Here is a 26,142-nt window from a genome sequence, read left to right as displayed (position 1 = left end):
CAGAAAAAACTGTATTAAAATCCTGCCTCTGACATTTGCTCATGGCAAATCATAATTTTTTTTTTTTAGCTTCATTTTCATCACCTTAAAAAATGAGGCTTTTAGCACCTGCTGTACCTATTCCACAGGATCAAATAAGACTGTATGTGTAAAAAGCTTTGCACATTTTCAAGTGCCATATTAATGCCACTTCAAAAACAATATCCCCACACATCATCCCAGGTGTTAGAAGTCTTGCATACTTTTTGAACCAGACTTGGGATCTCATTAGCATAGGGAGCCCTCAGGGAGACACTGCCTCCAAACCACTGTAAATCAGTACCTTCTCTGCAACTTCTAGTCTTCAGGTAGGGTCTCTGAGAAGTTAAGTGACTTGTCTAGGGTTGTACAGCCATTATGTGTTAACAGGCAGCATTTGAACCCAGGTCTTCTTGACTCCCAGGACAGCTATCCACTGTGCCACAGCAATACTCTCTCTGAAGAGTATTTGAGAGTAGATTCAGTTCTTTGGTTGGGGTGAGAAGGTCCTCAGAGCTAGGTGAAGTGAGTTTATTAAGGTGACAGAGGTGAATTTTAAACAGTCTAGGAAAGCAAAGGGAGGAATTATTGTTATTATTAATAGTAGCTTACATTTACAGAGGACTTACTAATTGTAATATAGCAAGTGCTTTACAATTGTAATAATTTGGTCCTCATTTAGTCCTCGCTACAACCCCAGGAGATACATACTATTATTATCCCCATTTTACAGATGAAGAGACTGAGGAAAGTGGGAGTTAAGAGACTTGTCCAGGGTCACATAGCTCATAAGTATCTGAGGCCAGATTTGAACTCAGGTCTTCCTGACGTTAGGCTCCATGCACCATCAGCCACCATTATTAGAGAGGCAGCAAGGAATTACTCATAGGTTAAGACCAGTAACTTGGTGACTTGGAAGGACTAGAGAATACTACCACAGAAATGAAGAATCACTTAAGAGGTGCCTTCAGTGATCATCTCTTTCATTTTGTCTCCGCATAGAACAGGGGTAAAGACGACCTCATGAATGCAAATGCATGTTTTATAAAATTTCTTAGTGTGTGAAGATGTAGGCTAAAACACTGCTAGATGCATTTTCTTTTTTCTTCCTTTTTTTGCAGGGCAATGAGGGTTAAGTGACTTGCCCAGGGTCACACAGCTAGTAAGTGTCAAGTGTCTAAGGTTGGATTTGAACTCAGGTCCTCCTGAATCCAGGGCCAGTGCTTTATACACCTAGCTGCCCCCATGCATTTTCTTATGTGAGAAAATAATAATGGATTTCTTGGAGGTCCCAGAGATCAATCCTTCACCACCACCCTCCCCCCCCCAGTCCAGTTCTAGAGGAGCTACAGCAAATCTTATCTGGGACACACCCAAGGGAACAAAAGAAATGGAGCTAGACTCTTTTATCTAGCTCAATGAAGGTCCAAGATAATGGATTTTGCCTTAAGGAACTTGAGGAGGGTGTTTTATATTCTTCTCCCAGATGTCACCTGTACAGATAATTTTATTTGTTTTTTTGTTTGTTTGTTTTTGCAGGGCAATGAGAGTTAAGTGATTTGCCCAGGTCACCCAGCTAGTAAATGTCAAGTGTCTGAGACCGGATTTGAGCTCGGGTCCTCCTGAATCCAGAGCCGGCTCTCTATCCACTGCACCACCTAGCTGTCCCCTGTATAGTTAATTTTAATGTAGACCACTCTCAAGTTATGTCAACCAATGGAACTGAATGATGCTAACCAATTAGCTTTGGTCGATGTATAATGACCTGCCTCTGTCAAAAGAGGATAAAACCTGAGGCTTTGGCAGGGTCTCTCTCTCTCTCTGCTAGCATTTGGCTCTCTCTCTTAGGACAGTCTCCTTGAGACCACAAGCTGGTTCTCTGAGAGAGAGCATGGGGCTTTTCTCCTGCTTGGGCTAACTGCCACAGGGTCAATTCTTTACTGGTACATAATATTAATAAATCATAATACGCTTAACCAAAATTGGTGCAATAGCAATTAATTCAAAAAGACAGTTTTAGTTGAAAATGTAAAAACCCAAACAAACACATTTATTGTGATTGGAGTTCTGGGAGGAGGAGCGCCTAGCCCAACTCTAAGAATCTTTCTGAGAACTCTGGCTACTGTTCGCTTCTTTGCTGTTTGGGGTTCAAGAGAGCAAACTAAAGATGAGTTGCTGGTGGCACTGATGTTATGGATGGTGATACCACGGCATAAACTAGGAGAAATAAATGGGAATGGGCTTCATTGGTTTAACCTCTACAAGAATCATGGGGCCAGGAAGAGAGGTGGTGGGAGGGGATCAATATGTGACAAATGAAAAGAGCCACACTTGCTAAAGAAGGACATTTATTTTCCTGTGACGTAGCAGAATAAATCACTTGTGGGATCTAGCATTTTTCAAGACTAAGTCTTTGGGGGAAAAAAATAACAATAAACCACGAGACCTGTTACTCTTTTTCCAACATTTATGCCATGAAGTTCCTTTCTACATTATGTAAATTGAGAACATAAAAGGAATCCATGGGGAGATAAAAACATAATTGCCTAAGTAGATCTTCCTCAGAAAGCAAATCTTTCTGAATGGATATACCTCAAGTTACCTGAGGGCTTAAGGGCTATTTTGGTGATTGCTAATTCTGCCTTCCGCCCTACCGTTATTTTCTTGCTTTGTTTTTCAGATATTCATTTTGTCACATTGTTTCTACCTCCAGATGTTAGAAGAGGTAGAAAGGGGCACCACTCCCCAATAAAATGGAAGTTTCTTGATGACAAAAATTGTGTTGTTTTGTCTTTGCATTCCCATACTTGTCACAGTGCCTTGCACATAGTAGAGGCTTTAGAAATATTGAATTTAATTGAGACAGGGCTGGATGCTTTTGTTTTTCTTTAGCAACAGCTCTAGAAAAAGGCTTAATGCAGGAATATTACTTAAGATGAGGATTTGGAATAATCTGTCTTTCAGTTACCCATATATGCATATGCATACGTATACATTTGACCATATGTGTTGTTCATATGTACACATATGTGTATATATGACCACACAGACACACATATATGGGGGGGCAGAGGGGACTTCCAGAGCAGGTGATGTGCGTTAAAGCTTGTCACGCATATTTCTTACACATTGTATTTGTGAGGAGTGAACCAGGTTCTTTGGAGAAGGTTTTGTATTAACTGTCTTGACCATAATGCTGAGAGCAGTAATAGCTGCCTTCTTGGGACCCAGCTCATCAAGTTAGAAAATGTTGTTATGCGGAATGTTAAAGAGTTAAACTGTTTACATTCCTATATAGGAAGATGATAAGTCTAACTCATAAGAACTTTCTCAGTATTAGGGCAGATGATAAGAATAAATTTAGACAGGCACAGGTGGGGATTGATTATGAAGGGATAATACCTGTAAAGCATTTATTTTTTGTTTATGTTTTATCTTTTTTTGTTTTTTTTGTGGGGAGGTCAGGCTTAGGTGGCATGCCTGGGGTTGTGGAGTTGGTGAGTGCCTTATGTCTGAGGCCAGATTTGGGCTTGGGTCCTTCTGGGTCCAGGGTGGGTGCTTTGTTCACTGTGTCACCTAGCTGCCCCATGATGATATCTGTAGGATAAATTGAGAGGGGAGAGGATTGCACTGGGGGAGGGGGAGAAGGAAAGGTAGAATGGGGTGAAATCTCACATGAAAGAAGCAGGAAAGGGCTTAAGGGGTAGGGGGAGATATGGGGGAGAAGTGGGGCAGTGAATGAGTCTTACACTCAACAGAATTGGCTCAAAGACCTTACTCTCATCAGAGTTGGCTCAAGATGGAAATAACATACACACTCAATTGGGTGGAATAATCTATCTAACCCTGAAGGAAAGTAGAAGGGGAAGGGGATAAGGAAGGAGGGGGGAAAGAAGGGAGGGCAGAGTGGGGGAGGGGACAGTCAGAAGCAAGCACTTTTGAGGAGGAATAGTGTAAAAGAAGATAGAAATTAGAGTAAATATCATGGGGAGGGAACAGGATGGAGGGAAACAGTTAACAATAGTAACTGAAAAAAATTTTTGAAGCAGATGCAAGAGTAATGTAAGATGGTGGTAGTGATGATGATTGATTGATTGATGATGAGGATTGATTGATGAAGATGAGGATTGATGGAGTGTGATTGAGGATGATGATGACAAACTATGGTACTTACTTTGCTGGGCTATTGTGAAGAAAATTCTGTGTCAGGTATAAGGTATAAATGTTATCTATTACTGTTGTTTCAATAATCAACCTCATGGGTTTATTGTAAGGAAATCTCTCTTTAAAGTACTATATAAATGTAGTTTACTATAAAAAATGCCAGCAGGATGCTATCAGAAAAACCCAGAAAGGTCTACAGGAGCTGATGCAAAGTGACATGTACTGTATACAAAATGGCAACAATATTGTAGGATGATCTGTTGGGAATGACTTGGTTATTTTCAGCAATGCAATGATCCAAGATAACTCTGAAGGTCTTATGAAAAATGCAGTCCATCTACAGAGAGAGAATTGATGGTATCTGAATACAGATTCAAGCATATTTTTTTTTGTTAGTTCCTTTTTCTGAAGTTTTGTTTTTGTCTGTTTGCTTTCACAACTTGGCTAATGTGGAAATGTATTGCATGACTGCTCATGTATAGCTTATATTGAATTGCTTGAGTTCTTGGGGGGGAGTCAGAGAGGAAGAGAATTTGGAACACAAAATTTTTAAAAAATTGATGTCAAAATTTGTATTTTGCATGTAATTTGGGAAAATAAAATTCTAAATCAAAAAAAGGAAAATGCTGTTATTTCTTCTTCATTATTTTTTCAAAAACAATTTACTTTTGCCCTTTGGAGTTTTCATTTTTGGTTTCTTGAAATATAGCTCTGAAGAAAAAAACCCACCAGGCTTTAAAAAAGCCCTCTGTGCAAGAATATCCAGGGAAATAATGAAAAAAAATTCACAGGAAGGTGGGTTAGCGGTACCAAACCTGGAGCTTTACTATAAAGCGGCAGTCATCAAAACTATCTGGTACTGGCTAAAAAATAGAGTGGTAGATCAATGGAATAGGCTAGGCTCAGGAAATGCAGTAGTAAATGACACTAGTAATATAGTGTTTGATAAACCCAAAGACTCCAGCTTCTGGGATAGGAACTCAGTATTTGACAAAAACTGCTGGGAAAACTGGAAGATAGTATGGCAGAAATTAGGCATAGACCAACATCTTACACCTTATACTAAAATAAGGTCAAAATGGATACATGATTTAGACATAAGAGGTGATACCATAGGTAAATTAGGAGAGAAAGGAATAGTGTACCTATCAGATCTTTGGAAAGGAGAACAGTTTTTGACCAAACAAGAGATAGAGTATATTATAAAATGCAAAATGGATGATTTTGATTATATTAAATTAAAAAATTTTTGTACAAACAGAAGCAATGCATCCAAAATTGGAAGGGAGGCAGAAAGCTGGGAAACAATTTTTGAGGCCAGTGCTTCTGATAAAGGCCTCATCTCTAAAATATATAGGGAATTAAATCAAATTTATAAGAATCCAAGTCATTCCCCAATTGAGAAATGGTCAAAGGATATGAACAGGCAGTTTTCTGATGAAGAAACCAAAGCTATCTATTCCCATATGAAAAAATGCTCTAAATCTCTAATGATTAGAGAGATGCAAATTAAAACAACTCTGAGGTACCACCTGACACCTATCAGATTGGCTAAAATGACAAAAAAGGAAGATAATAAATGTTGGAGAGGCTGTGGGAAAATTGGAACACTAATGCATTGTTGGTGGAGCTGTGAGCTGATCCAAACATTCTGGAGAGCAATTTGGAATTATGCCCAAAGGGCGATAAAGCTGTGCATACCCTTTGACCCAGCAATTCCACTTTTAGGTCTTTTGCCCAAAGAAATCATGGAAGGGGGAAAGGGACCCACATGTACAAAAATATTTATAGCTGCTCTTTACGTGGTAGCAAGGAATTGGAAGTTGAGGGGGTGCCCATCAATTGGGGAATGGCTGGACAAGTTGTGGTATATGAATACAATGGAATACTATTGTGCTATAAGAAATGATGAGCAGGAAGAGTTCAGAGAAACCTGGAGGGTCTTACGTGAGCTGATGATGAGTGAGATGAGCTGAACCAGAAGAACATTGTACACAGTATCATCAACATTGAGTGTTGACCTACTGTGATGGACTATATTCTTCTCACCAATGCAATGGTACAGAAGAGTTCCAGGGAACTCATGATAGAAGAGGATCTCCAAATCCAAGAAAAAAAGAGAAAGAACTGTGGAGTATAGATGCTGATTGAACCATATTATTTCTTTTGTTTTGGGTGCTGTTGGTTTTTTTTTCTATTTTGAGGTTTTGCATCACTGCTCTGATTTTTTCTCTTGTAACAGGATTAATGCAGAAATAGGATTAATGTTATTATCTGTATATATATGTGTGTGTATATATCTATATGTATATGTATATGTATAGAGATATATAGATATAACCTATATCGGATTACCTGCTGTCTAGGGGAGGGGGGAGGGAGGGGAGGGAGGGAGAAAAATCTGAAATTGTAAAGCTTGTATAAACAAAAGTTGAGAATTATCTTTACATGTAACGGAAAAAATAAAATACCTTATACATAAAAAAAACCACTAGAAAAGACAGGAATAAATGAAGCTTGCTTAATATGATACCTAAAAAACAAAAACAAAAACGAAAACAAAAACCCCTCTGTGTTTTAAGCCTTTAAGCCTTTAAACTAAGCCTTTAAACCCAAATCATTCTGGCTTTCATTAAATGGTCAACAATAGTTCCATCCCAAGCCTCTGTGGCTCATTATTTAAGTTTGATGGCTCAGAGTGAGTGATGGTAAATTAGGGTATCTTTTGTCTCAATTCTTACCTAGCCCTTAATCATTGAATGGGTGTGGCCTCAGACAAACTGAGACTTGGGAAAGACCTTATTTTAGAAAGGCCAAGGTCACTCACTGAATCCTGGGCCATTGCCATTTGTCTTGATCTTTGTCTTGCCACTGTACTTGACTCTGGAGGAGAGAGAAAGGCTGATGACTTTGTGTAGCTTTGCCTCACTCAAATCCAATTCATGCACAAGTCAAGACATCATTCTTGTGATATCATTGGTTCTCTTTGTGAATGAATGATAAAAAATATAGGAGTATATATATAAATGTTTCTACACACACACACACACACACACACACACACACACACACACACACACACACACACCCTGATGGGAGCAGATGGAATTGTTGTCCCCTATCTGCACAGGGCTGGGCTGGGGGGTGGGGGTGGGATGCAAAAGTAAGAGAATGGAGCTGTAATAGAAATGAAATAGAGTTTACAGGTTGATGATCATGAGGAGAGGGCTTGGGAAAGGAATAGCTTTATTGTTAGGTAGACCGAGCCTACTGGAAACAGAGAAGTTCTAAGGCAAAATGGGAGTAACAGAACCCCAGGACTAAATCAGAGAACTGGCAGAAGAAGATGGATGAGTAAAGTATACAGGAGCGCAGGCAAGAACTTAACTAACTGAATGGATTTTGTAAGTTGTGCCTGAATTAACTGAAAAGGAAAAAAGGACTCACCAGAATCTGGGAGACTATTTCCTTCTGTCCATGAAAAAGTTCACTCACTGGAACAAAAGTCAGAAGACCTGAATTCTAGTCCTGACTCACAAGTCATAAGTCATGTCATCATCCTAGGCCTTAAGTGAAAAATGAATACATTGTACCAGATAATTTCTTAAAGTCTCTTCTGACTTTAAAATTTTAGGGTGTAAATTTTCCCCATAGCATTGTATTGTATGTTGTTCAGTCCCCTTGTACTCTTCATGACCCCATTTGGGGTTTTCTTGGCAAAGATACCAGAGTGGTTTGCTGTACTTTCTTCATTTTATTTTTCAGATGAGAAAACTGAAGCAAACAGGGTTAAGTGACTTGCCCAGTCATACAACTAGTAAGTGTCTGAGGACAGATTTGAACTCTGGAAGATGAGTCTTCTTGACACTAAGGCCAGCATGCATTTTGTAATACTCTCTATATCTTCTTTGGTCCTAAATTCTTCCCCTGTCCACTATGCCACCTAGCTGTCCATACAGTGTATAGCATTGTAAGGGATACCCTAATGAAATCCAATGAAATTGGGTTTTCAAGGCCAACTTTTGTTAATCAACTTTAGGAAGTTTCATTTTTTGTTTGGTTATGTTTTTTTTGTTTTTGTTTTTGTTTTTATGTGAGGCAATTGGGGTTAAATGACATGCCCAGGGTCACACAGTTAGTAAGTATTAAGTATGTGAGGTCGAATTTGAACTCAGGTCCTTTTGACTCCAGGGCCAGTGCTCTATCCACTGCACCACCTAGCTGCCCTGGTTATGTTTTGTTTTTTACCCAGAAGAATGTCGGATCCCTGAGAGTAGTGATTAATTAAAATTTTTTTTCATACCCAGGGCTTAGTGCAGTGATTTGCATACAGTAAATGCCTGTAGGATTGGGCTGGATTGGTGATTACAACAATAGGAATTGTCCCATTAGATTGTTATTTCTTTGGTCAGGACCAGATGGAAAGGATTTCTTTGTACAAGAATATTTATGCCAGCACTTTTTGTTGTAGCAAAAAGCTGAACTAAAAATAGGAAACTATCATTTGGGGAAAGGCTGAACAAATTGTGGCATAGGAATACTAGGGAATTTTATGGTGTCATAAGAAACGAGAAAAAAGACAGATTCAGAAAAAGATATGGAAAAAAACATATATAAACTGTTGGAGAGTCATGTGAACAGAACCAGAGAACAATTTTTTATTTGCTTGTTCAGTTGTTTTTTTTTTTTGTTTTGTTTTTTTGCAGTGCAATGAGGGTTAAGTGACTTGCCCAGGGTCACACAGCTAGTAAGTGTCAAGTGTCTGATTTGAACTCAGGTCCTCCTGAATTCAGGGCTGTGCTTTATCTACTACGCCACCTAGCTGCCCCTGAGAACAATTTATTATTGCAATGACCACAATAATATGAAGGGAAAGACCTTGGAATTTTAACTAAAAAATCAATTATTACTTCAAAAGATGGATAACAAATCATATTTTCCAACTCTTAATAGTGAGGAAATGGTCTACACAATGGTATTCTAGGAAATATTTAGCAATCAGCTCTCTAAAAAAAAAAAGTACCTACAATACCCTTTTAAGTTAAATCTACATTATTAACATTTTCTTCATCAATTTCTTAAAATTAGACAATGAACAAAACAATAAATCCAACCCTGATTTGCTGCACTTACCAATTTCCAAGGTGAAAACTGACTGAATATTTACAAATCAGTTCTCCCAAATCAGGTCAAGTTAGCTTCAGTGCACTCTGAGACTAGAGGTACAGAACCAAATGTGCATTCTCAGATATGACCAATCTTCACTTTTCTTGCTTGGCTTTTCATATTTATTATAAAAGAGAGCTTCAAATTGGAGGAGGAGGAGATGGAATATGGATTAGTGGGCAGGGAGAAAAGGGGAGGACAAAATTGAGCAATTTGTTATGCCTCAAGTTTAAGGAGCTAAAATTCTAGCTATGATGTCTAAAATTGACTAGAATATAATGAATGGTCGCCTTAAATTAGAAGCTTTAGCATGAGTTTAGACTTTTAAGTATTTATTAAATATATTAGGGGTTAGTAAAGAGAAACACGTGGCTAAAAAATTAGATCTGCCTGCTCTCTATCTAATCTCCTTCCCCTGCTCCCAAGCCGAAGTCTCCAACCCAAAAGAGACACCTTTTCTGGGGCTTCTTCCTGAAGCCTCCCGGGAAACAGGAAACAGGGCCGTCCACACACACAGCTCCAAGCTAAATGGCTGGTAACACTGATTGACACAACTAACAGGTGGTTCTATAGATTTAAGTTCCAGATACCAACAACTTCGGAACTCTAAAGTCACATGGTTTCTTTATCACATTCTTTCTCCTCACGGCAGAGCTTCCCTGCAATATCTTTCCAGCAGGGGATGTCATTCCAGTTCTCACACAAGTAAGTAAATATGTATGTGTGTATGTGTGTCTTTGTACTAATATATACATATATTTTTTCTTTTTTTAATAAATATTTTTATTTAAAGTTTTGAGTTCTGAATTCTATTCCTCCCTCTATTATCTTCCCCCTATCTTAGGCAGTAAGCAATCAGATATAGGTTATACATGTGCAATTATGTAAAACATTATCATATTTGTAATTTTGTATAAGAAATGCTTCAGTCTATGTTTAATCAATTTCACTTCTTTCTTTGGAGGTGGATAGTATATTTCATCATTAGCCCTTTGGGATTGTCTTAGATCATTGTATTGCTGAAAAGAGTTAAGTTATTCATAGTTCTTTATCAAACAATATTGCTGTCACTGTGCACAATGTTCTCTTGGTTCTACTCACTTCACTATACATGAGTTCATATAAGTCTTTCCAGGTTTTTCTGAAATCATCCTACTTGTCATTTCTTATAGCACAATAATATTGCATTACAATCATATACCACAGAGGGCAGCTAGGTGGTGCAGTGGATAGAGCACTGGCCCTGGATTCAGGAAGACCTGAGTTCAAATCCAGCCTCAGACACTTGACACTTACTAGCTGTGTGACCCTGGCAAGTCACTTAACCCTCATTGCCCTGGGGAAAAAAAAAAAGAAAAAACAAAAAAGAAAAACAAAAAACAATCATATACCACAGCTTTTTTAGCTATTCCCTAATTGATGGGCTTTCCTTTGATCTCCAATTCTTAGACACCACAAAAAGAGCTGCTATAAATACTTTTGTACAAATAGGTCTTTTTCTTTTTGGGGGTATGTCTTTGGAATATAAACTTAGCAGTGGTATTGCTGGATCAAAGGGTTTGCACAGTTTTATAGCCCTTTGGGCATAGTTCCAAATTGTTCTCCAGTATGGTCGGATCAGTTCACAATTGCACCAACAGTGGATTAGGTTCCCAGTTTTTCCATGTCCCCTCCCACATCCAACATTTTTCTTTTTTTGTTATGTTTGCCACTCTGATAAATGTAAGGTGGTACCTAAGAGTTGTTTTAATTTGCATTTCTCTGATCAATAGTGATTTAGAGCATTTTTTTACATGACTATGGATACCTTTGATTTCTTTGTCTGAAAACCGCCTGTTCATATCCTTTGGTAATTTATTAATTGGGGAATGATTTGTATTTATATAAATTTATATAAATTTGACTCAGTTCTCTATATATTTGAGAAATGAGGCCTTTGTCAGAGATAATTGTTGAAAAAATCCTTTCCCAATTATTTGCTTTCTTTATAATTTTGGTTGCATTGGTTTTGTTTGTGCAAAAGCTTTTTAATTATATATAATCAAAATTATCTATTTTACATTTTATAGTGCTCTCTATATCTTCTTTGGTCCTAAATTCTTCCCCTTTCCATAAATTTGACAGATAAACTATTTTCTGCTCTCTTAATTTGCTTATGGCAAATGGGTATATGTTTAAATCATATACCCATTTTGACCTTATTTTAAAATACAGTGTGAGATATTGGTCTATACCTAGTTTCTGCCATACTGTTTTCCAGTTTTCCCATCAGTTTTTGTCTAATAATGAGTTTTTGTTCCAAAAGCTTTGGGTTTATCATATACTAGATTACCATAGTCATTTACTATAGTGTAATTCATATCTATTCTATTCTGCTGATCCACCACTCTATTTCTTAGCCAGTACCAAATTGTTTTGATAATTACCACTTTATAATTCTGTTTAAGATCTTGTACTGCTAGACCACCTTCTTTTGCGTTTTTCATTGATTTCCTTGATATCCTTGAGCTTTTGTTCTTCCAGATGAATTGTGTTATTATTTTTTTCTAGCTCTATAAAATATTTTTTGGATAGTTTGATTGGTATGGCACTAAATAGATTTAGGTAGGGTTTGTAATTTTGTTATATTGGCTTGGTCTACCCATGAGCAATTAATATTTTTCCAAATTGTTTACATCTGACTTTATTTATGTGAAAAGTGTTTTATTGTTGTAATCACATAGTTCCTGGTTTTGTCTTGGAAGGTAGACTCCCACATATTTTATATTGTTTACAGTTGTTTTTAATGGAATTTCTCTTTCTCTCTGTTGCTGCTGGACTTTGTTGATAATATATAGAAATGCTGATGATTTATGTGGATTTATTTTGTATCCTGAAACTTTGCTTATATATATATATATTTAAAATCTACAAAACATTTTGTGTGGTATGAGTTCTCAGTTTCTTTTTAGTTTTTTTCACTTTTCTTCATGGTGTCTCAATGTATTTGTGATTCTTGAATTTGCAATTTAAAATATATATACACACATACATATGTATATGTATATATGCACACACATAGACATGTGTAACGATTGGAATGACGCCACCTTCTGGAGATTTACTGTAGCAAAGCTCCACCATGAGGAGAAAGCCTCTGAGGGCAAGCCATGTGGTTAAGGTCCTTAGTGTCAGGAAGTGACGTTTGTTCATGGAGGCTACCAGCCTCATTTCTGGAAGGAGGACATGAAGTAGGAAGCGGACGCTGGCAGAGGGGTTCTGTCTCTTTTTGGTTCCTGACCTTGCCATGGTGGGTCAGATGATAGGGTCTCTTAGAAATAATTAGATTTTTACTTTTTTCTCTGATCCTAATGCTCTTTAATAAATACTTAAACATTTAAATACTCTTGCTAAAGCTTATAATTTATTGGTGACCACTCATTAGATTTTAGATAGTTTAGCTAAAATTTTAGCCCCTTACACATGTATATATGCAAATATGTATTATGTATGTATGCATGTATAAATGTAAACTTCTTGTTGGCTAGAACCACGTCTTCTTTTCCTTCTTTAATTCTCCTAGTCCTGTGCTCTAGTATGAGTCAGACAGCATGGAATAAAGGACAGAGGGCCTTGGATTCTAGAAGAGCTGGGTTCTGGTCTTTCTCTTTTCCCATGCTGGCTAATGACTCAGTTTTTCCAAGGCTGCTAGTGTCCTCTGCTGAGGACATCACAGATCCATACCGAAAAGAAAAATAACAAATTCCCTAGGAGACTGCACAATGATTTGCACACAAGGGTTGCTCCATAAATTTTCTCATCTCATTCTGGACTTCAGTCAGAAAGTTTTAAAAATTACTAGAGACTTTCAATTCAGCTGCAGAAGGATTTATATTTTATTGCAAATGAAACTTTGATTGACCATAGTACTTGTAGGGTAGAAGGTTCAGGGTTCTGGATAACTGCAGATTTTATTTCTGTTTCTTTCTTTCTTTGGTTTTTTCTTTAATTTTAATGAAAATCTTTTAAAGACACTAGTCCACCTTTGTGCCTAAGTAAGAAGGACCCAAGAAGAATAATGGAATTTGTATTTGAGAATTGTGAATCTTTCAGTGTACTAAAAATCTGGGAGCTTTGTGGAGTGGGATCCTTGTGTCTCTACCATAGGCTAGTGGAGGGGGTGGGATTTCTCTCTTTCCCCCTTCATCTCTCCTCCATCCCTCAGGGTCCATGGCATCTCACAACAGAATTATTTGTCCATGGGGAAGATGATGAACTCCAATAAGGTATTCGAGTGATACGGATCTAGATATAGCAAGCACCTTGAAGGAGCTTGATCTCTGGCAGCAGAGAAGGAGGCAAATTAGGAATTCAGATGAAAAATAGAGCTGGCAAACTAGAGTCAAGCTGTGTAAAGGAACAGACCCAGGGAGCTCAGCTGTACAACCTGCCTAGCAAATAAGCTATAACTATGAGTGGGAAGAAATTCAAAGATAAAGGACATGAGGTCTCTGCAGTGCTACAGATATGAGTTGCTTTGGCTATATGTGCTGCTTACATGTGTACTCCACTGCTAGTGTACTCTAAATCTGTGTCCACTCTTTACCTTAATTCTGTGTATTTGTGGGAGAATAAGTCAGAGATTAAAAGAGGAGATATTTAATAGCTATCATTTGTAACGATTGGAATGATGCCACCTGCTGGAGAGTTACTGTAGGAAAGCTCCACCATGAGGAGAAGACGTCTGAGGACAAGCCATGCAGCTTTTCCTTGGCGTCAGGAAATGACGTTTCCTCATGGGTACTGTCTATCAAAGCTACCAGCCAATTAGCTTGGAGCTGCATGTGTGTGTGTGTGTGTGGACAGCATGTTCCCAGTTTCACAGGAGGCTTCTGGGAGAAAGAAGGAAACGTTGGGTCTTTTTGTTCCTGACCTCGTCATGGCAGGTCAGATGATGGGGTCTCTTAGAAATAGTTAGGTTTTTATCTTTCTCTCTGATCATTAGATCCTAATACTCTTTAATAAATACTTAAATATTCTTGCTAAAGCTTCTAATTTATTGGTGACCACTCATTAGATATTTTAGACAGTATACCTAGAATTTTAGCCCCTTACACATTCTTACTATGCCATCATTGAAAATAACTTTGTTTTGCTCTAATTTTGTCTATTAGCTAATTATTAAATGTACGAATGCCTGTAGGGGCTGATGAACTATAGGTTTAGAGGTGTGGACCAACAAAGTAACCTTAGATCCTAGAATGATAGTAACTCCTTGGTGACCCAACTTACAATTTGTGAGCAACAAGTCAGGGAAGTACACCCAGAGGCAATTACACAAAAAAATAATACCTGTTAAAAATAGATGAAACAATTTGAAAAGGCTAGAGGGTTGAACATTCTAACATATCCATACTTGGTTTGGCTTCTGGATTTTGTTTTTATATCAGTTTATTTTAAAAAGAAAAGATTTGGGGAAATTTATTTTCTGCCTTTGGATTGTTCCTAAACTTAGCATTCAGGTCTTATTTTTGTTTTTTTCTTTGGCTATCAGCTTTGATTTGTCCTGTTTGGTAAATTCAATTCCCTGAATGACTGAATATTTTAACATTGGTTTGGTCTGCTTCTCTGGGGCTTTCTTTGTTCTTTTCGCCATTGGTGTTTTAGTTGGGTTCTTATCTTAAGAAACACATGTGTGTTTTTCTTTATGTTTGTGAACAATTTGTGAATGACTGCAAAAACTGGTTTACAAAATGGCTTTTGCCTCGACTGCAGTGCTCTAAGCCAATAATGGCTTTGTAATAATTTAATGTATTTGAGTGTTTTAAAGAAACCTAATTATATCATGCCAAGTACTCTGGCTGAAAATTATCAGGCCTTAAAAAGAAGCTATGATTTAGTATATTTGTGGCATAGATTCTATTCAATTTTAAAATACATCTATAGGAATGCATTTTTTCCCAGGTTGCATACTCTTTTACTCAGCTAAAACACAATTGGTATGAATTGTGATTGGCTTATTTCCTTGCCTAGAATCAATGTCGCTCAAGTTTCTAAATCACCTACTCTTGGAATTTTACATTATCTTATGTTACTTTAGAATAACTATTTCTATAATGGTTTGAATGTAGTACAAGAAAAAAATAATATTGACCAGACTAACAGTCCTGGGGTGGTAAGGTGGATCTTTAAAAATAAATGTGGGGGGGCAGCTAGGTGGCGCAGTGGATAGAGCACCGGCCCTGGAGTCAGGAGTACCTGAGTTCAAATCCGGCCTCAGACACTTAACACACACTTACTAGCTGTGTGACCCTGGGCAAGTCACTTAACCCCAATTGCCTCACTAAAAAAAAAATGTGGGGGGCAGCTAGGTGGAGCAGTGGATAAACCACTGGCTCTGGATTCAGGAAGACCTATGTTAAAATCCTCAGACACTTGACACTTAACTAGCTGTGTGACCCTGGGAAAGTCACTTAACCTTCAGTGCTCCCACAAAAAATAAAAAAATCAAAAAAATTGTGCTGTGGTCAAGTGACAGATTTAGCAAATTCTCTTTATTTACATATAAAGGTGCACACATACTCTATATGTACAAGGGAAATTCTAAGTATATATACATATATGTTTCCACATACTGTACAATATATATGAGTTTTTAAATTGCTTATAGAGGAAGGTAAAAAGACATGTCAATTAAATCATCACTTACAACAATATTACAAAATGCCTGACAAACTCAGAATAGAGCAATACATTCTAGCTTGTACTACCATATACCACTAAGTCCAATACAACTTATACAAAACAGAACACTGTGTATAGAGCAGCAGCAAATGGTAAGAAATGGAAAATTAGGTTTTATGACAGTAACAATGGAGTTTTATGGCTAATGAACTAAGATAATTTTGTTTGTTAGGCTATCTCTTCCTCCTCCACTTATCTTCTCCTTCCAACCCCATATGAAAGGAAAAGGAAGGGAGGAAGGAAAGAAGGAGGGAAGGAAGAAGCAAGAGAAATAAAGGTGAAGAAAGAAAGGGAGGGAGGGAAAGAGGAAGGAAGGAAAAAAGGAAGGAAACACCAAACAAATTGCATTATGAATCCTGGTTTTTGGATGAAATCTATTTTCACAAACAATACCTTAATCTCAAATTTTACAGAACAACAGGGGAAATGGGTGATCTATAGTCTAGAAAGTGAATCATTTAAGGGACATCTAAGCAACAGAGATTTTCTTTTCTTTCTTTCTTTTAAAAACCAACCAGTTCATCCTCCTTGATTGAGTTAGTGATGGTCTGATTTTGTACCTTAAGGATTAACTTTATCATCTTAGAAAATAACAAGGTCATAGACACTGGATTGTGAAGTACCACACTAATTTGTAAGTAGAATAGAAAGTCTGGTTGATAACCAGGCATTTTTGGTTGTCAATATAGCAACATTTTGCCACTAACAACCTTTAATTTCCATACTGCCCCACCCCCACCCACCCCGGTCCAAAAATAAATACAATACAGGTATACATTTGGAAGACAAGAAGTATTAGGACTCCAGAGTCCTCAATTTTCTCCCTATCATTTTTAGTTGCTTCCTTCACTTTAAAGGTGGTGTGTGTGTGTGTGTGTGTGTGTGTGTGTGTGTAAAATCTTATGAGCAAATTAACAAAATGCAGTTATTTGTTATGAATGGATTGTGCTCAAATATTTACTTTGTTTTGGTAATCTCAGTAGGATAATGTTGATTCAAAAAAAATAATGGGTCTTTCTTTTTGTTAATACAGATTCCATGGTATCTCTTCTAATTCCACCACAAAACACAAATAGGATCATAGATAGAGCTAGAAGGGATCTAAGAGGTCATCTAGTTTCAACCCCCTCATTTTACAGATGACGAAACTGAAGTCCAAAAAGATTAAGTGGCTTGCCCAACATCACATAGGGAGTTAAAGGCAGAGCCACTTTGAACCCAGGTCCTCTGTTTCTAAACCCAGTGCTTTTCCCACTTCCATCACACTGTTATTAATCAGATGGAAAAGACTGCAAGCTTGAGAAGCACAATAATAAACCAAACCATGTTAATTCAATATAGTACATCTACTTCTATTAATGTGTATTAGTTCTACTGTGCCACAGTCTCTTCCTTTAAAGGTGAGTTTTCAAACAAGTTTTTCTTTTTGACTTCCTGTAAAAGTGACTACAGGGGGTGAAAACAAGAAAACCAAGGAAAAAAAAAAAGATGTCAATGTTAGAAATGCAACTCTTCCTGTCCAATGCAGCCTTTTCAGGTGCTTCACTGTATCTGCTATTTTTTAAAAGTAGAATTCGAATACACATCTGGAAGGCAGACTCATTTTCAAGAACAGTGTTTCTCATATGCAAAATCGTGTCCTTTCTTGTCTCATGTTGCTACCATCTGATACCGCTCTTAGAAAGAACCCCAGAAATATTTCCAGACCATCATCTTAGATGAAAGCAATTATTACATAAACGGTTTGACTCTGTAGGTTACTTATGACACAGCACAAACACGGCCACAAACTTGAAGACTTTTTTTTTTTTTAATCATTTTAAAACCTGATAAGGAAGCAAAGTCCCCTGCCCCAAACAAATGGATTCCTTTATGGTGAGGAGCAGAACTCCATTCTCAGTTATCCCCTCCACAGACGTCCCCCAATCCTGTCATCTCATAAAGATTCAGCCAGAGGATAAATATGGAGTCTCACTATGATAGTTGTAGTCAGGACAAACCTTTTGCACAAGTTTGTAGTCAACACTGTAAAAGGCAATGTAAATGCAAATAACTTTAAAGGGCTTGGAGCACAGCCAGGAGACATGACTCTGTGTCTGTTCCTGGTAGCAGATCCTCGAAGGGTCAAAGTTGCACAACGCAGTCTTCTTGGCCCGGTCTGTTTTTTCATACTCAATGCGGCAATTGAAAGATTTGGACTCCTTAGTCTCTAACGTGGACTGGGGGGAAACTTCAAATTCCACCACCTTGGATGGTGGTACGAGGCTCACTGAGACATTACCCAGACCCGTGGAGTTATGTCGGAAGTAAACACTAAAGGTTCCATTGCCATGGTCGACAATTTTCCCCGTGATGAGAAGGTTGAGTTTCACAGTCTTGATGTTGGAATGGAAGTCACCCCATCCAAACATTTTCTTAAATTTCCCTGTTTTTACTATTGGCCTACGCTTAGTTCTTGCCAATGGCTCCTGCACTTCAGTGATGTTGGACAACCAATCCCAAAAGTTTTCTATGCTGTCTGCATATGACATCTGACCGGGCTTTGACACTGGGGACTGTTTAACAAACAGGCGTAAAGGATTGATGATCCTTGAGTGGACCTCGTTATCGACCAGTGTGTCTGCAGCATCTTTGTCTTCCCAATCCAGCCCCTCTGAGGCATGTGCTATTTTTTTACTGTCACAAAATAGCTGTTTGAAGAGAAAAAAGAGAGAGAGAGGAATATCAGGTTGGTCTTTGAGCTCATGACTGTTGAAGTTAAAATACCTGAAGCATAAAAGGGAAATGGTTTCACTGTTACTTAAAGGGCTGCTAAATAGAATTTCACACACACAGCTGGACTTCTCCAATGTACCAAGATAAGCATTATTTCAAGCCACATAGAACTGCAAGTACATAGAAATTAAAATGATGACTCACAACATTTCAAGAAACCACAGAAATTCATTTTGACAAGTTGACACAATCTTAGCCTCTATTTCCCTAGACATTTCAACTTTCATCTTTCCTTAGACTAGAAGCAGGGAATCTTTGGGACTTCATTTGTTTATAAGAGTTTGTTTAACCTAAATGAAATTATATCATCAAATTAGTTGAGGTCTTTTCTCTCAGGAAGAAGAAAAGGCCTCCTGGAAGGCTTGTGGATTTATGAAGATCATCTGGTCTGGGGATATTGTAAATCTTTTTAAAAAAATCTTTTTTCTTAAAAAAAAAGTTTTATTTTTCTTTTGAACCTGGGTTTCATAATTGTGGGGAAATCATAGGATCACAGACTTACTTAGAGCTTAAAGGGATCTTAGAAGCCTCTAGTGCAATGCCCACATTTCACAGATCAGGAAACTGAGATCCAAAGGGGCTAAATGGCTCACCTTATGTCATATAAATAGTAAGCATCAGAGACATGATTTGAACCCATGTTCTTTAACTCCAAATCTAGGGCTTCCCCCCATACCACATGGCCTCTCCAATATGGAATCCTAGGGTAGAAACTCCCTACTTAGGTTTATCCACAATTGGATGTAATTTGTAATCTAAGAAGTTATTTTTGGTACTGAAAGAACAAGGGACTAGTCCAGAGTCACACAGTCAATATGTGTCTGAAGTGGAACTTAAAGTCAGGTCTTCTTGACTCCATGGTTGGCCCTCAAATCACTCTACCATATGGACTCTCTGTTGCTTGTTTAGAAGTCTAGTCTTGTTCAAAGGCTTATACCATGCATTTTCGTACATGTAGGAAGATTCCACAAAAGGTACAGTGTACTACATGGTTTACTCTGGGTTTATGAAGGCACATCTAGGATATTTGACTATACAGAGGAGTGAATATTATGCAAATGGAGTCATGTTAATTCTTTTTTTGTTGTTTTCATTTTTTATTCTGAACTTCACAAACACCAAATAAAATGGGCATTTCCATATGCACGGTAGAACAAAACAAAACAAAAAAGAGAATTGTGTATGGCACTTCAGATCTTTATCATACGCACAGCTTGCTTTTCTTTTTAAGTATAATAAATTCAACCAGTTGAATAATAAATTCAATTTCAAAGGTGTCTTTTCAATTCTCTTTTCTGGCCTTCCTGTTTTCTTCTTTGCATTTTAGGAAAGTAGTCTCAATCACCTTCTCTCTCTGTCTCTCTCCATCTCTTTCTTTTCTTTGTTTCTTCTTCCTCTCTCCTTCCCTTCTTCCCTTCCTCCCTACCCTTTCCTTCCCTTCTCTTCCCTTTCTTTCCTTTCCTTTCCTCTCTCCCTCCTTCCCTTCCCTTCCTCCTTCCTTGCTTCCTTCCTTCCCTCTTTCCTTTCCCTATTTCTATTCCTTGTCCCTCTCCTCACACTGGGCAAAAAAGTAAAAACCAAAAAACCAAAAAACCATAGCAATACTTAATTTTAAAAATTAAAAAAAATTTTTTTGGTGAGGCAATTGGGGTTAAGTGACTTGCCCAGGGTCACACAGCTAGTAAGTGTTAAGTGGCTGAGGCAGGATTTGAATTCAGGTCCTTCTGAATCCAGGGCCGGTGCTCTATCTACTGCGCTACCTAGCTGCCCCAGCAGTACTTTATTTCTAAAGAAGACTGACATTCATAATACTCTTTTTTAATACCAATTCCAAAATGCTTTATATCATATAATAAACATAGCAGCACAATTTTTTCTTAGTATTCATTCTGCAAAACAGAAAGTGGAATAATGTGGTTACTGTCTTGTATACTTTCAGTGATTTTGTAAATCACTTTTAAAATTAAATTTGAGAATTAATTAAAGAATCTCAAGGGTTAGCACCATTATATACCAAACTGTTGCCTGCTGTGAATATTTCTGGTTGAGTTATAAAATCTGGAAAATAGATGTTTCTAATACTGATAGGTGCTTATCTCTAATGCTATAGTCCTCTCTGTTGTAATGATTCCATGGAAATCTGTTAGAGGGATGGAAAGGATGGGGAGCATGAGTGAGCAAAGAAGTAGCATTATATTTATTTATTTATTTTTGACCAGGCAATGAGGGTTAAGTGGCTTGCCCAGGGTCACATAGCTAGTAAATGTCAAGTGTCTAAGGTCAGATTTGAATTCAGGTCCTCCTGAATCCAGGGCTGGTGCTTTATCCATTGCACCACCTAGCTGCCCTCAACATTATATTTATATATTATTTCTGAAACCCTTTCAACCTTGGGGAGGCACAAAGGAAGACTTTTTTAAAAAATTTATTTTTATTTGTAATACATAATTATATTTTATACATATTTCAAACACAGATATAATATATATACATACATACGACACATATAATATAAATTTTCTACATTATTACATTTAAATATACCTCATTATATTCTAATAATATAACTTAGTATTTTAAATCTTAAAATAGCTATTTAATAAATAACTTATACAAATCAATTTATATGAATAATATATGACAAATTTGTTTAAATATAATTATTATATAAATAAGATTTAAATAACTCATATATGCACAACATATCTATTTATGTGTATACATATCAATACATATATAACTCCCGAACCCTTCCCAGCACACCCCTCCCCACCTTAAAAATTTTTTTTTCCAGATTAAACATTTTTATTTAGATTTTTCTGTTCTAATCTCTATCCCTCCTTCCCTTCCCTTTCTCCTCCCTCCCTTCCCTTCCCCTTTCCCCAAGGTGGCAAACAATCTGATATGGGTTTATACACACACACACACACACACACACACACACACGTATGTATGTATGTATATGTATATAAACACACACATATATATACACACATATATATGTATATATGGTCATGCAAAACATCATCAAAGGAAGACTTTTTAATAGCTGAATACACAGAGGTAATTATTTTGAATCCAGTTTTTACAAAGAACACATACATTTGAACTTCTGTAGAATCCTTTTCACATAGGTCAGAATTTGGCATAAAGCCAGGCAGCTAGGTGGCACAATGGATAAAAGTTCCAGGCTTAGAGTTAGGAAGACTCATCTTGGATTCAAGTGTGGCCTCAGACACTTAGTAACTATGTGACACTGGGCAAGTCACTTAACTCCATTTGCCTTAGTTTCCTCATCTGTAAAATGATCTGGGGAAGGAAATGTCAAATTAATCCAGTATCTTTGCCGAAGAAGACCCTAAATGGGATCACGAAGAGGTAGACATGACTGCAAACAAACAAACAATCTGAAAGGGACTATCTTTATCCCATTCAAAATTATTTAGTTATTAAAGTACTTAAACTACATTATTATAAGGTAGTTTCAGCTAAAAGGTAGTCCCAAACCAAACTTCAGAACTAAGCCAAGCCAGAAGAGAATAAAATGTGGGGATGGTGTGTGGTTAATTTACCTCCCATCAATCTCGCTTTTTTATTGGCATTTAAAATATTAATTGCTTCTTTAATTTAATTTAAATAGCATTTTTTTTTCAGGATTTTGGATGGAGTATTAGGATGATCTCAATTTTGGGCTTGGGGTGCAAGAGCTAAAATTAACTTCTTCTGCTTCTATGTATTTAAAAGCACCCCAAGGTAAAACTTTAACCCATCTTCTTTGCCTTCACTGTTGGAGAATGATGATCTTCACCAGGCCGGGAGACATCAGAGATCATTTTGGTTCTTTCTGATTCCAGGATATTAAATTTTCCTGACTTTGAGTTACTCTACAATGTTCAGGATAATGGCTTCAGCTCTTTCCCTTATGTCATCTTGAATTCTAGTTGAACCGAGACTGAATAGAAACATTCTTTGTCAATGCTCACAAATTGCCTGTAGTTTATAGCCAAATTAGATGTAGCTTTCTTTTAAGCTCCCTCCCCTCCAATGAAACCCAAACTAAGTTCCAACAAGCTTTACTGTTTCCTTCAGTGTAATGCTTTTCATTCATGTATTCATTGTATTGAATATCCATATATGTAATAATGCACATGTTTATAAATGTGTACATGTTTATATGTATATATGTGGGTTTATATGTGTGTACATATATATGAGGGAGAGAGAGGGAAAGAGAGAGAGACTCAGAGAGAGAGGAAGGGGAGAGAGGGAGGAGGGAGGAGTGAGGGAGGACACAGAGAGCGGGAGAAGGAAAGAGAGACAGAGACAGATAATCAGAGACAAAGAACAAATCAGGAGTGTGATATCATCAATGTGGGGAGCTCTCAAGAAGGGAATTTTTTCAACTAATACAGTTTGGTCACGTTGTCTGCAACTTTGAGTATTAAAGAGCTGCCACATGAAAAACCACACAAGTGAGGTCAGGAGCAGTTGAATGACTTGCACAAGGCAACATAGGTAGTAAATAGAAGAGCCAAGATTCAAACCCTGAGTTGTTTGACTCCAAATAGAGAGCTCTCTAATTCCTTAAGAACCTGCAATTTCATCAGTGTACTTCTATTGATATAAGTCACAGTGCTTTGACTCTAGTAAACCTTAATAGGTTTTTGTTATGGCTGTAGACAAAAATAATTCATGATGTGGTGGCTACCTGATGCTGAGATTTGGGAATATACATACACACACACACACACACACACACACACACACATATTTTTTCAGGTCAATGAGGGTTAAGTGACTTGCCCAGGGTCACACAGCCAGTGTGACAATTGGAGTGACACCACCTGCTGGAGAGTTACTGTAGGAAAGTTCCGCCACGAAGAGAAGGCAACTGAGGGCAAGACATGTGGCTTGGAAGGTCAGTTCCTTGGCATCAGGAAGTGATGTTTGCTCATGGGTACTGCTGATCAAAGCTATTAGCCAATTAGCTTGGAGCTGTGTGTGTGTGTGTATGGGGGGGGGATGGGCTGTTTCAGTTTTTGAGGAGAGGCTTCTGGGAGGAGGAAGAAAGCATTGGGTCCTTTTTGTTCCTGACCTCACTATGGCAGGTAGGATGATGGGGTCTCTTAGAAATAGTTAGATTTTTACCTTTCTCTCTGATCATTAGATCCTAATGCTCTTTAATAAATACTTAAAGGGGCAGCTAGGTGGTACAGTAGATAGAGCACTGGCCCTGGAGTCAGGGGGACCTGAGTTCAAATCCGGCCTCAGACACTTAACACTTACTAGCTGTGTGACCCTGGGCAAGTCTCTTAACCCCCAATTGCCTCACCCAAAAAACAAAAACAAAAACCAATAAATACTTAAAAGTCTAAACTCTTGCTAAAGCTTCTATATTGGCGACCACTCATTAGATTTTTTGATAGTATAGCTAGATAGCAACTTTACATTAGTAAGTGTCAAATATCTGAAACTGGATTTGAACTCAGGTCCTCCTGAATCCAGGGTGGATGCTTTATCCACTGTGCCACCTAGCTGCTCCCTGGGAATATAATTTTATACTGCACTGATATAGCACAACATCATAGTTATATGGTAATTATTACTAGGAAACAGTGGACTGGGCAGGCAGAGAACTGTGACTTCATCCACATTTATAGGGATGGCATTTGGTGGCTATATCTGGAACAGCTCTTACTAAATGCTTTTGGACTCATTAATCAAAAAACCTCCAGGGAAAGTAGTTGCTTGAGACAAAAGCATTCTTTCTGTTCTTATTGTTATCCCTCAGGGTGAATGGTATATCTTTGTTGCTGCTTTACTATTAGCTTTAAATATCTATATCTATATCTACACACAAATGTACATATGCATGTATATGTGTATGCACACACATGTATATTCCCTCTACTTTCCTACTGGTTTTATAACTACTTCCCTTCTCTTTATGTGTGTGTGGGTGATGCCTCATTTGCTATTTTACCTTTTTATTTACTTTTAATCTTAAATCTTAGGCATTTAAAAACCATTATTATCACCACTTCTTTACTAGCAGGCCCCTCTTTTCTCCATTTGAAACTTTCTCTTCCCCTATACGAATGAAACAGCCCTGCTTGTTATCAGTGCCAGCATCAAGTTCTTTTTTCTTTTCAACCCTTTGTTATCACATTCTCCTTTTTGCTTTTCCTCCTTTATCTTTTCTTTGATGTAGCACCCTGCTTGGTTTTAGCTCCTCGTTGCCATTGTTTTTAACCTATAAATCTTGAAGCCATTATTCGTGAAGCTATAGGGGATATTTCTGGCTCCCTGAACTCACCCATTACTAATTGATGTGGTGGTAACAGAGGTTTCTGACCTTGTAGGCTATAACCTGACGCATATTGGCAAATTTCAGAATATATGACAGATCCCACAAGATAATGAGGAAGTCTAGGAGATTCTCCAAATCCTTCTGTTACATAGTAATTTGGTTATATCAAATATTGCTTAAAACAAAGGGCATTTTGACTGAGGCTTTTTAAAGGGACACAGTTCTAGAGTAGTATACATGGTGATAATATTTAAACTCTATAGGTATAACCATTTTAAGAAAGTATGGGGTTGCAAAATTTTAATTTACTGAAAAAAATTGGGGGTAGTTCTTTGCTTTATAAATGGATTTTCCCAATTTTGCAAAACTATGCACGGTTCCTTTAAATACTTCCTCAAATAACTTTAAAATAGAATTTGATTTACAAAGATTCAATTTACAATTCTTCAGGTACACATCTGTTGGGTAAAACAAAGTTCATGCATACAGTGTGAGTGCTCCAACCTTGTAATAAGTAGACTTGATTAACACAGTACAGATCTTCAATTTTCTCTTTCTCCCAAAGTAAAAATCTATAAGAATTGAATAGAATGTTTTGCCTTTTGACCTATGCCTCCCCCCATCTCACCCCATGCCATGTTTCTGAAGTCCGTTATTGGAAATGCTTTCATTCCCCAAGTAGCAAAAGAAGTCAGTTAACTTGACCAAATTGTAAATTTTACAAAGACTGAGCCCGTATTCCATTTTTGTAGTTCAGATGTTTTCAGTCATGTCTGACCCCATTTGAGGTTTTCTTTTTTGTTTGTTTTTTGGTTTTGTTTTTTTTTCGGTAAGGCAATTGGGGTTAAGTGACTTGTCCAGGGTTACACAGCTACTTAAGTGTTAAGTATCTGAGGCCCTTTTTGAACTCAGGTCCTCCTGACTCCAGGGCTGGTGCTCTATCCACTGTGCCACCTAGCTGCCCCTCCCATGTGATGTTTTCTTGG

The 26,142-nt window shown here is 37.5% G+C and overlaps 1 protein-coding gene across 1 annotated transcript in view; it reads right to left on the bottom strand.

Moving 5' to 3' along the window:
* Positions 1-16,813: 16,813 nt before the first annotated feature.
* The window catches only part of NXPH2 (neurexophilin 2), a 147,671-nt gene continuing 138,342 nt past the window's right edge, over positions 16,814-26,142 (bottom strand). Inside the window, exon 2 of the mRNA XM_043990889.1 lies at positions 16,814-18,761. Coding sequence (XP_043846824.1) covers positions 18,018-18,761 — 744 coding nt within the window. The 3' untranslated portion in view covers positions 16,814-18,017. The remainder of the gene's footprint in view (positions 18,762-26,142) is intronic.

Source organism: Dromiciops gliroides, chromosome 3 (assembly GCF_019393635.1).
Source record: "Dromiciops gliroides isolate mDroGli1 chromosome 3, mDroGli1.pri, whole genome shotgun sequence".
Lineage (NCBI taxonomy): Eukaryota > Metazoa > Chordata > Mammalia > Microbiotheria > Microbiotheriidae > Dromiciops > Dromiciops gliroides.
Note: the sequence above shows the minus strand (reverse complement) of the source record. Positions and strands in the feature narration are given on the sequence as shown.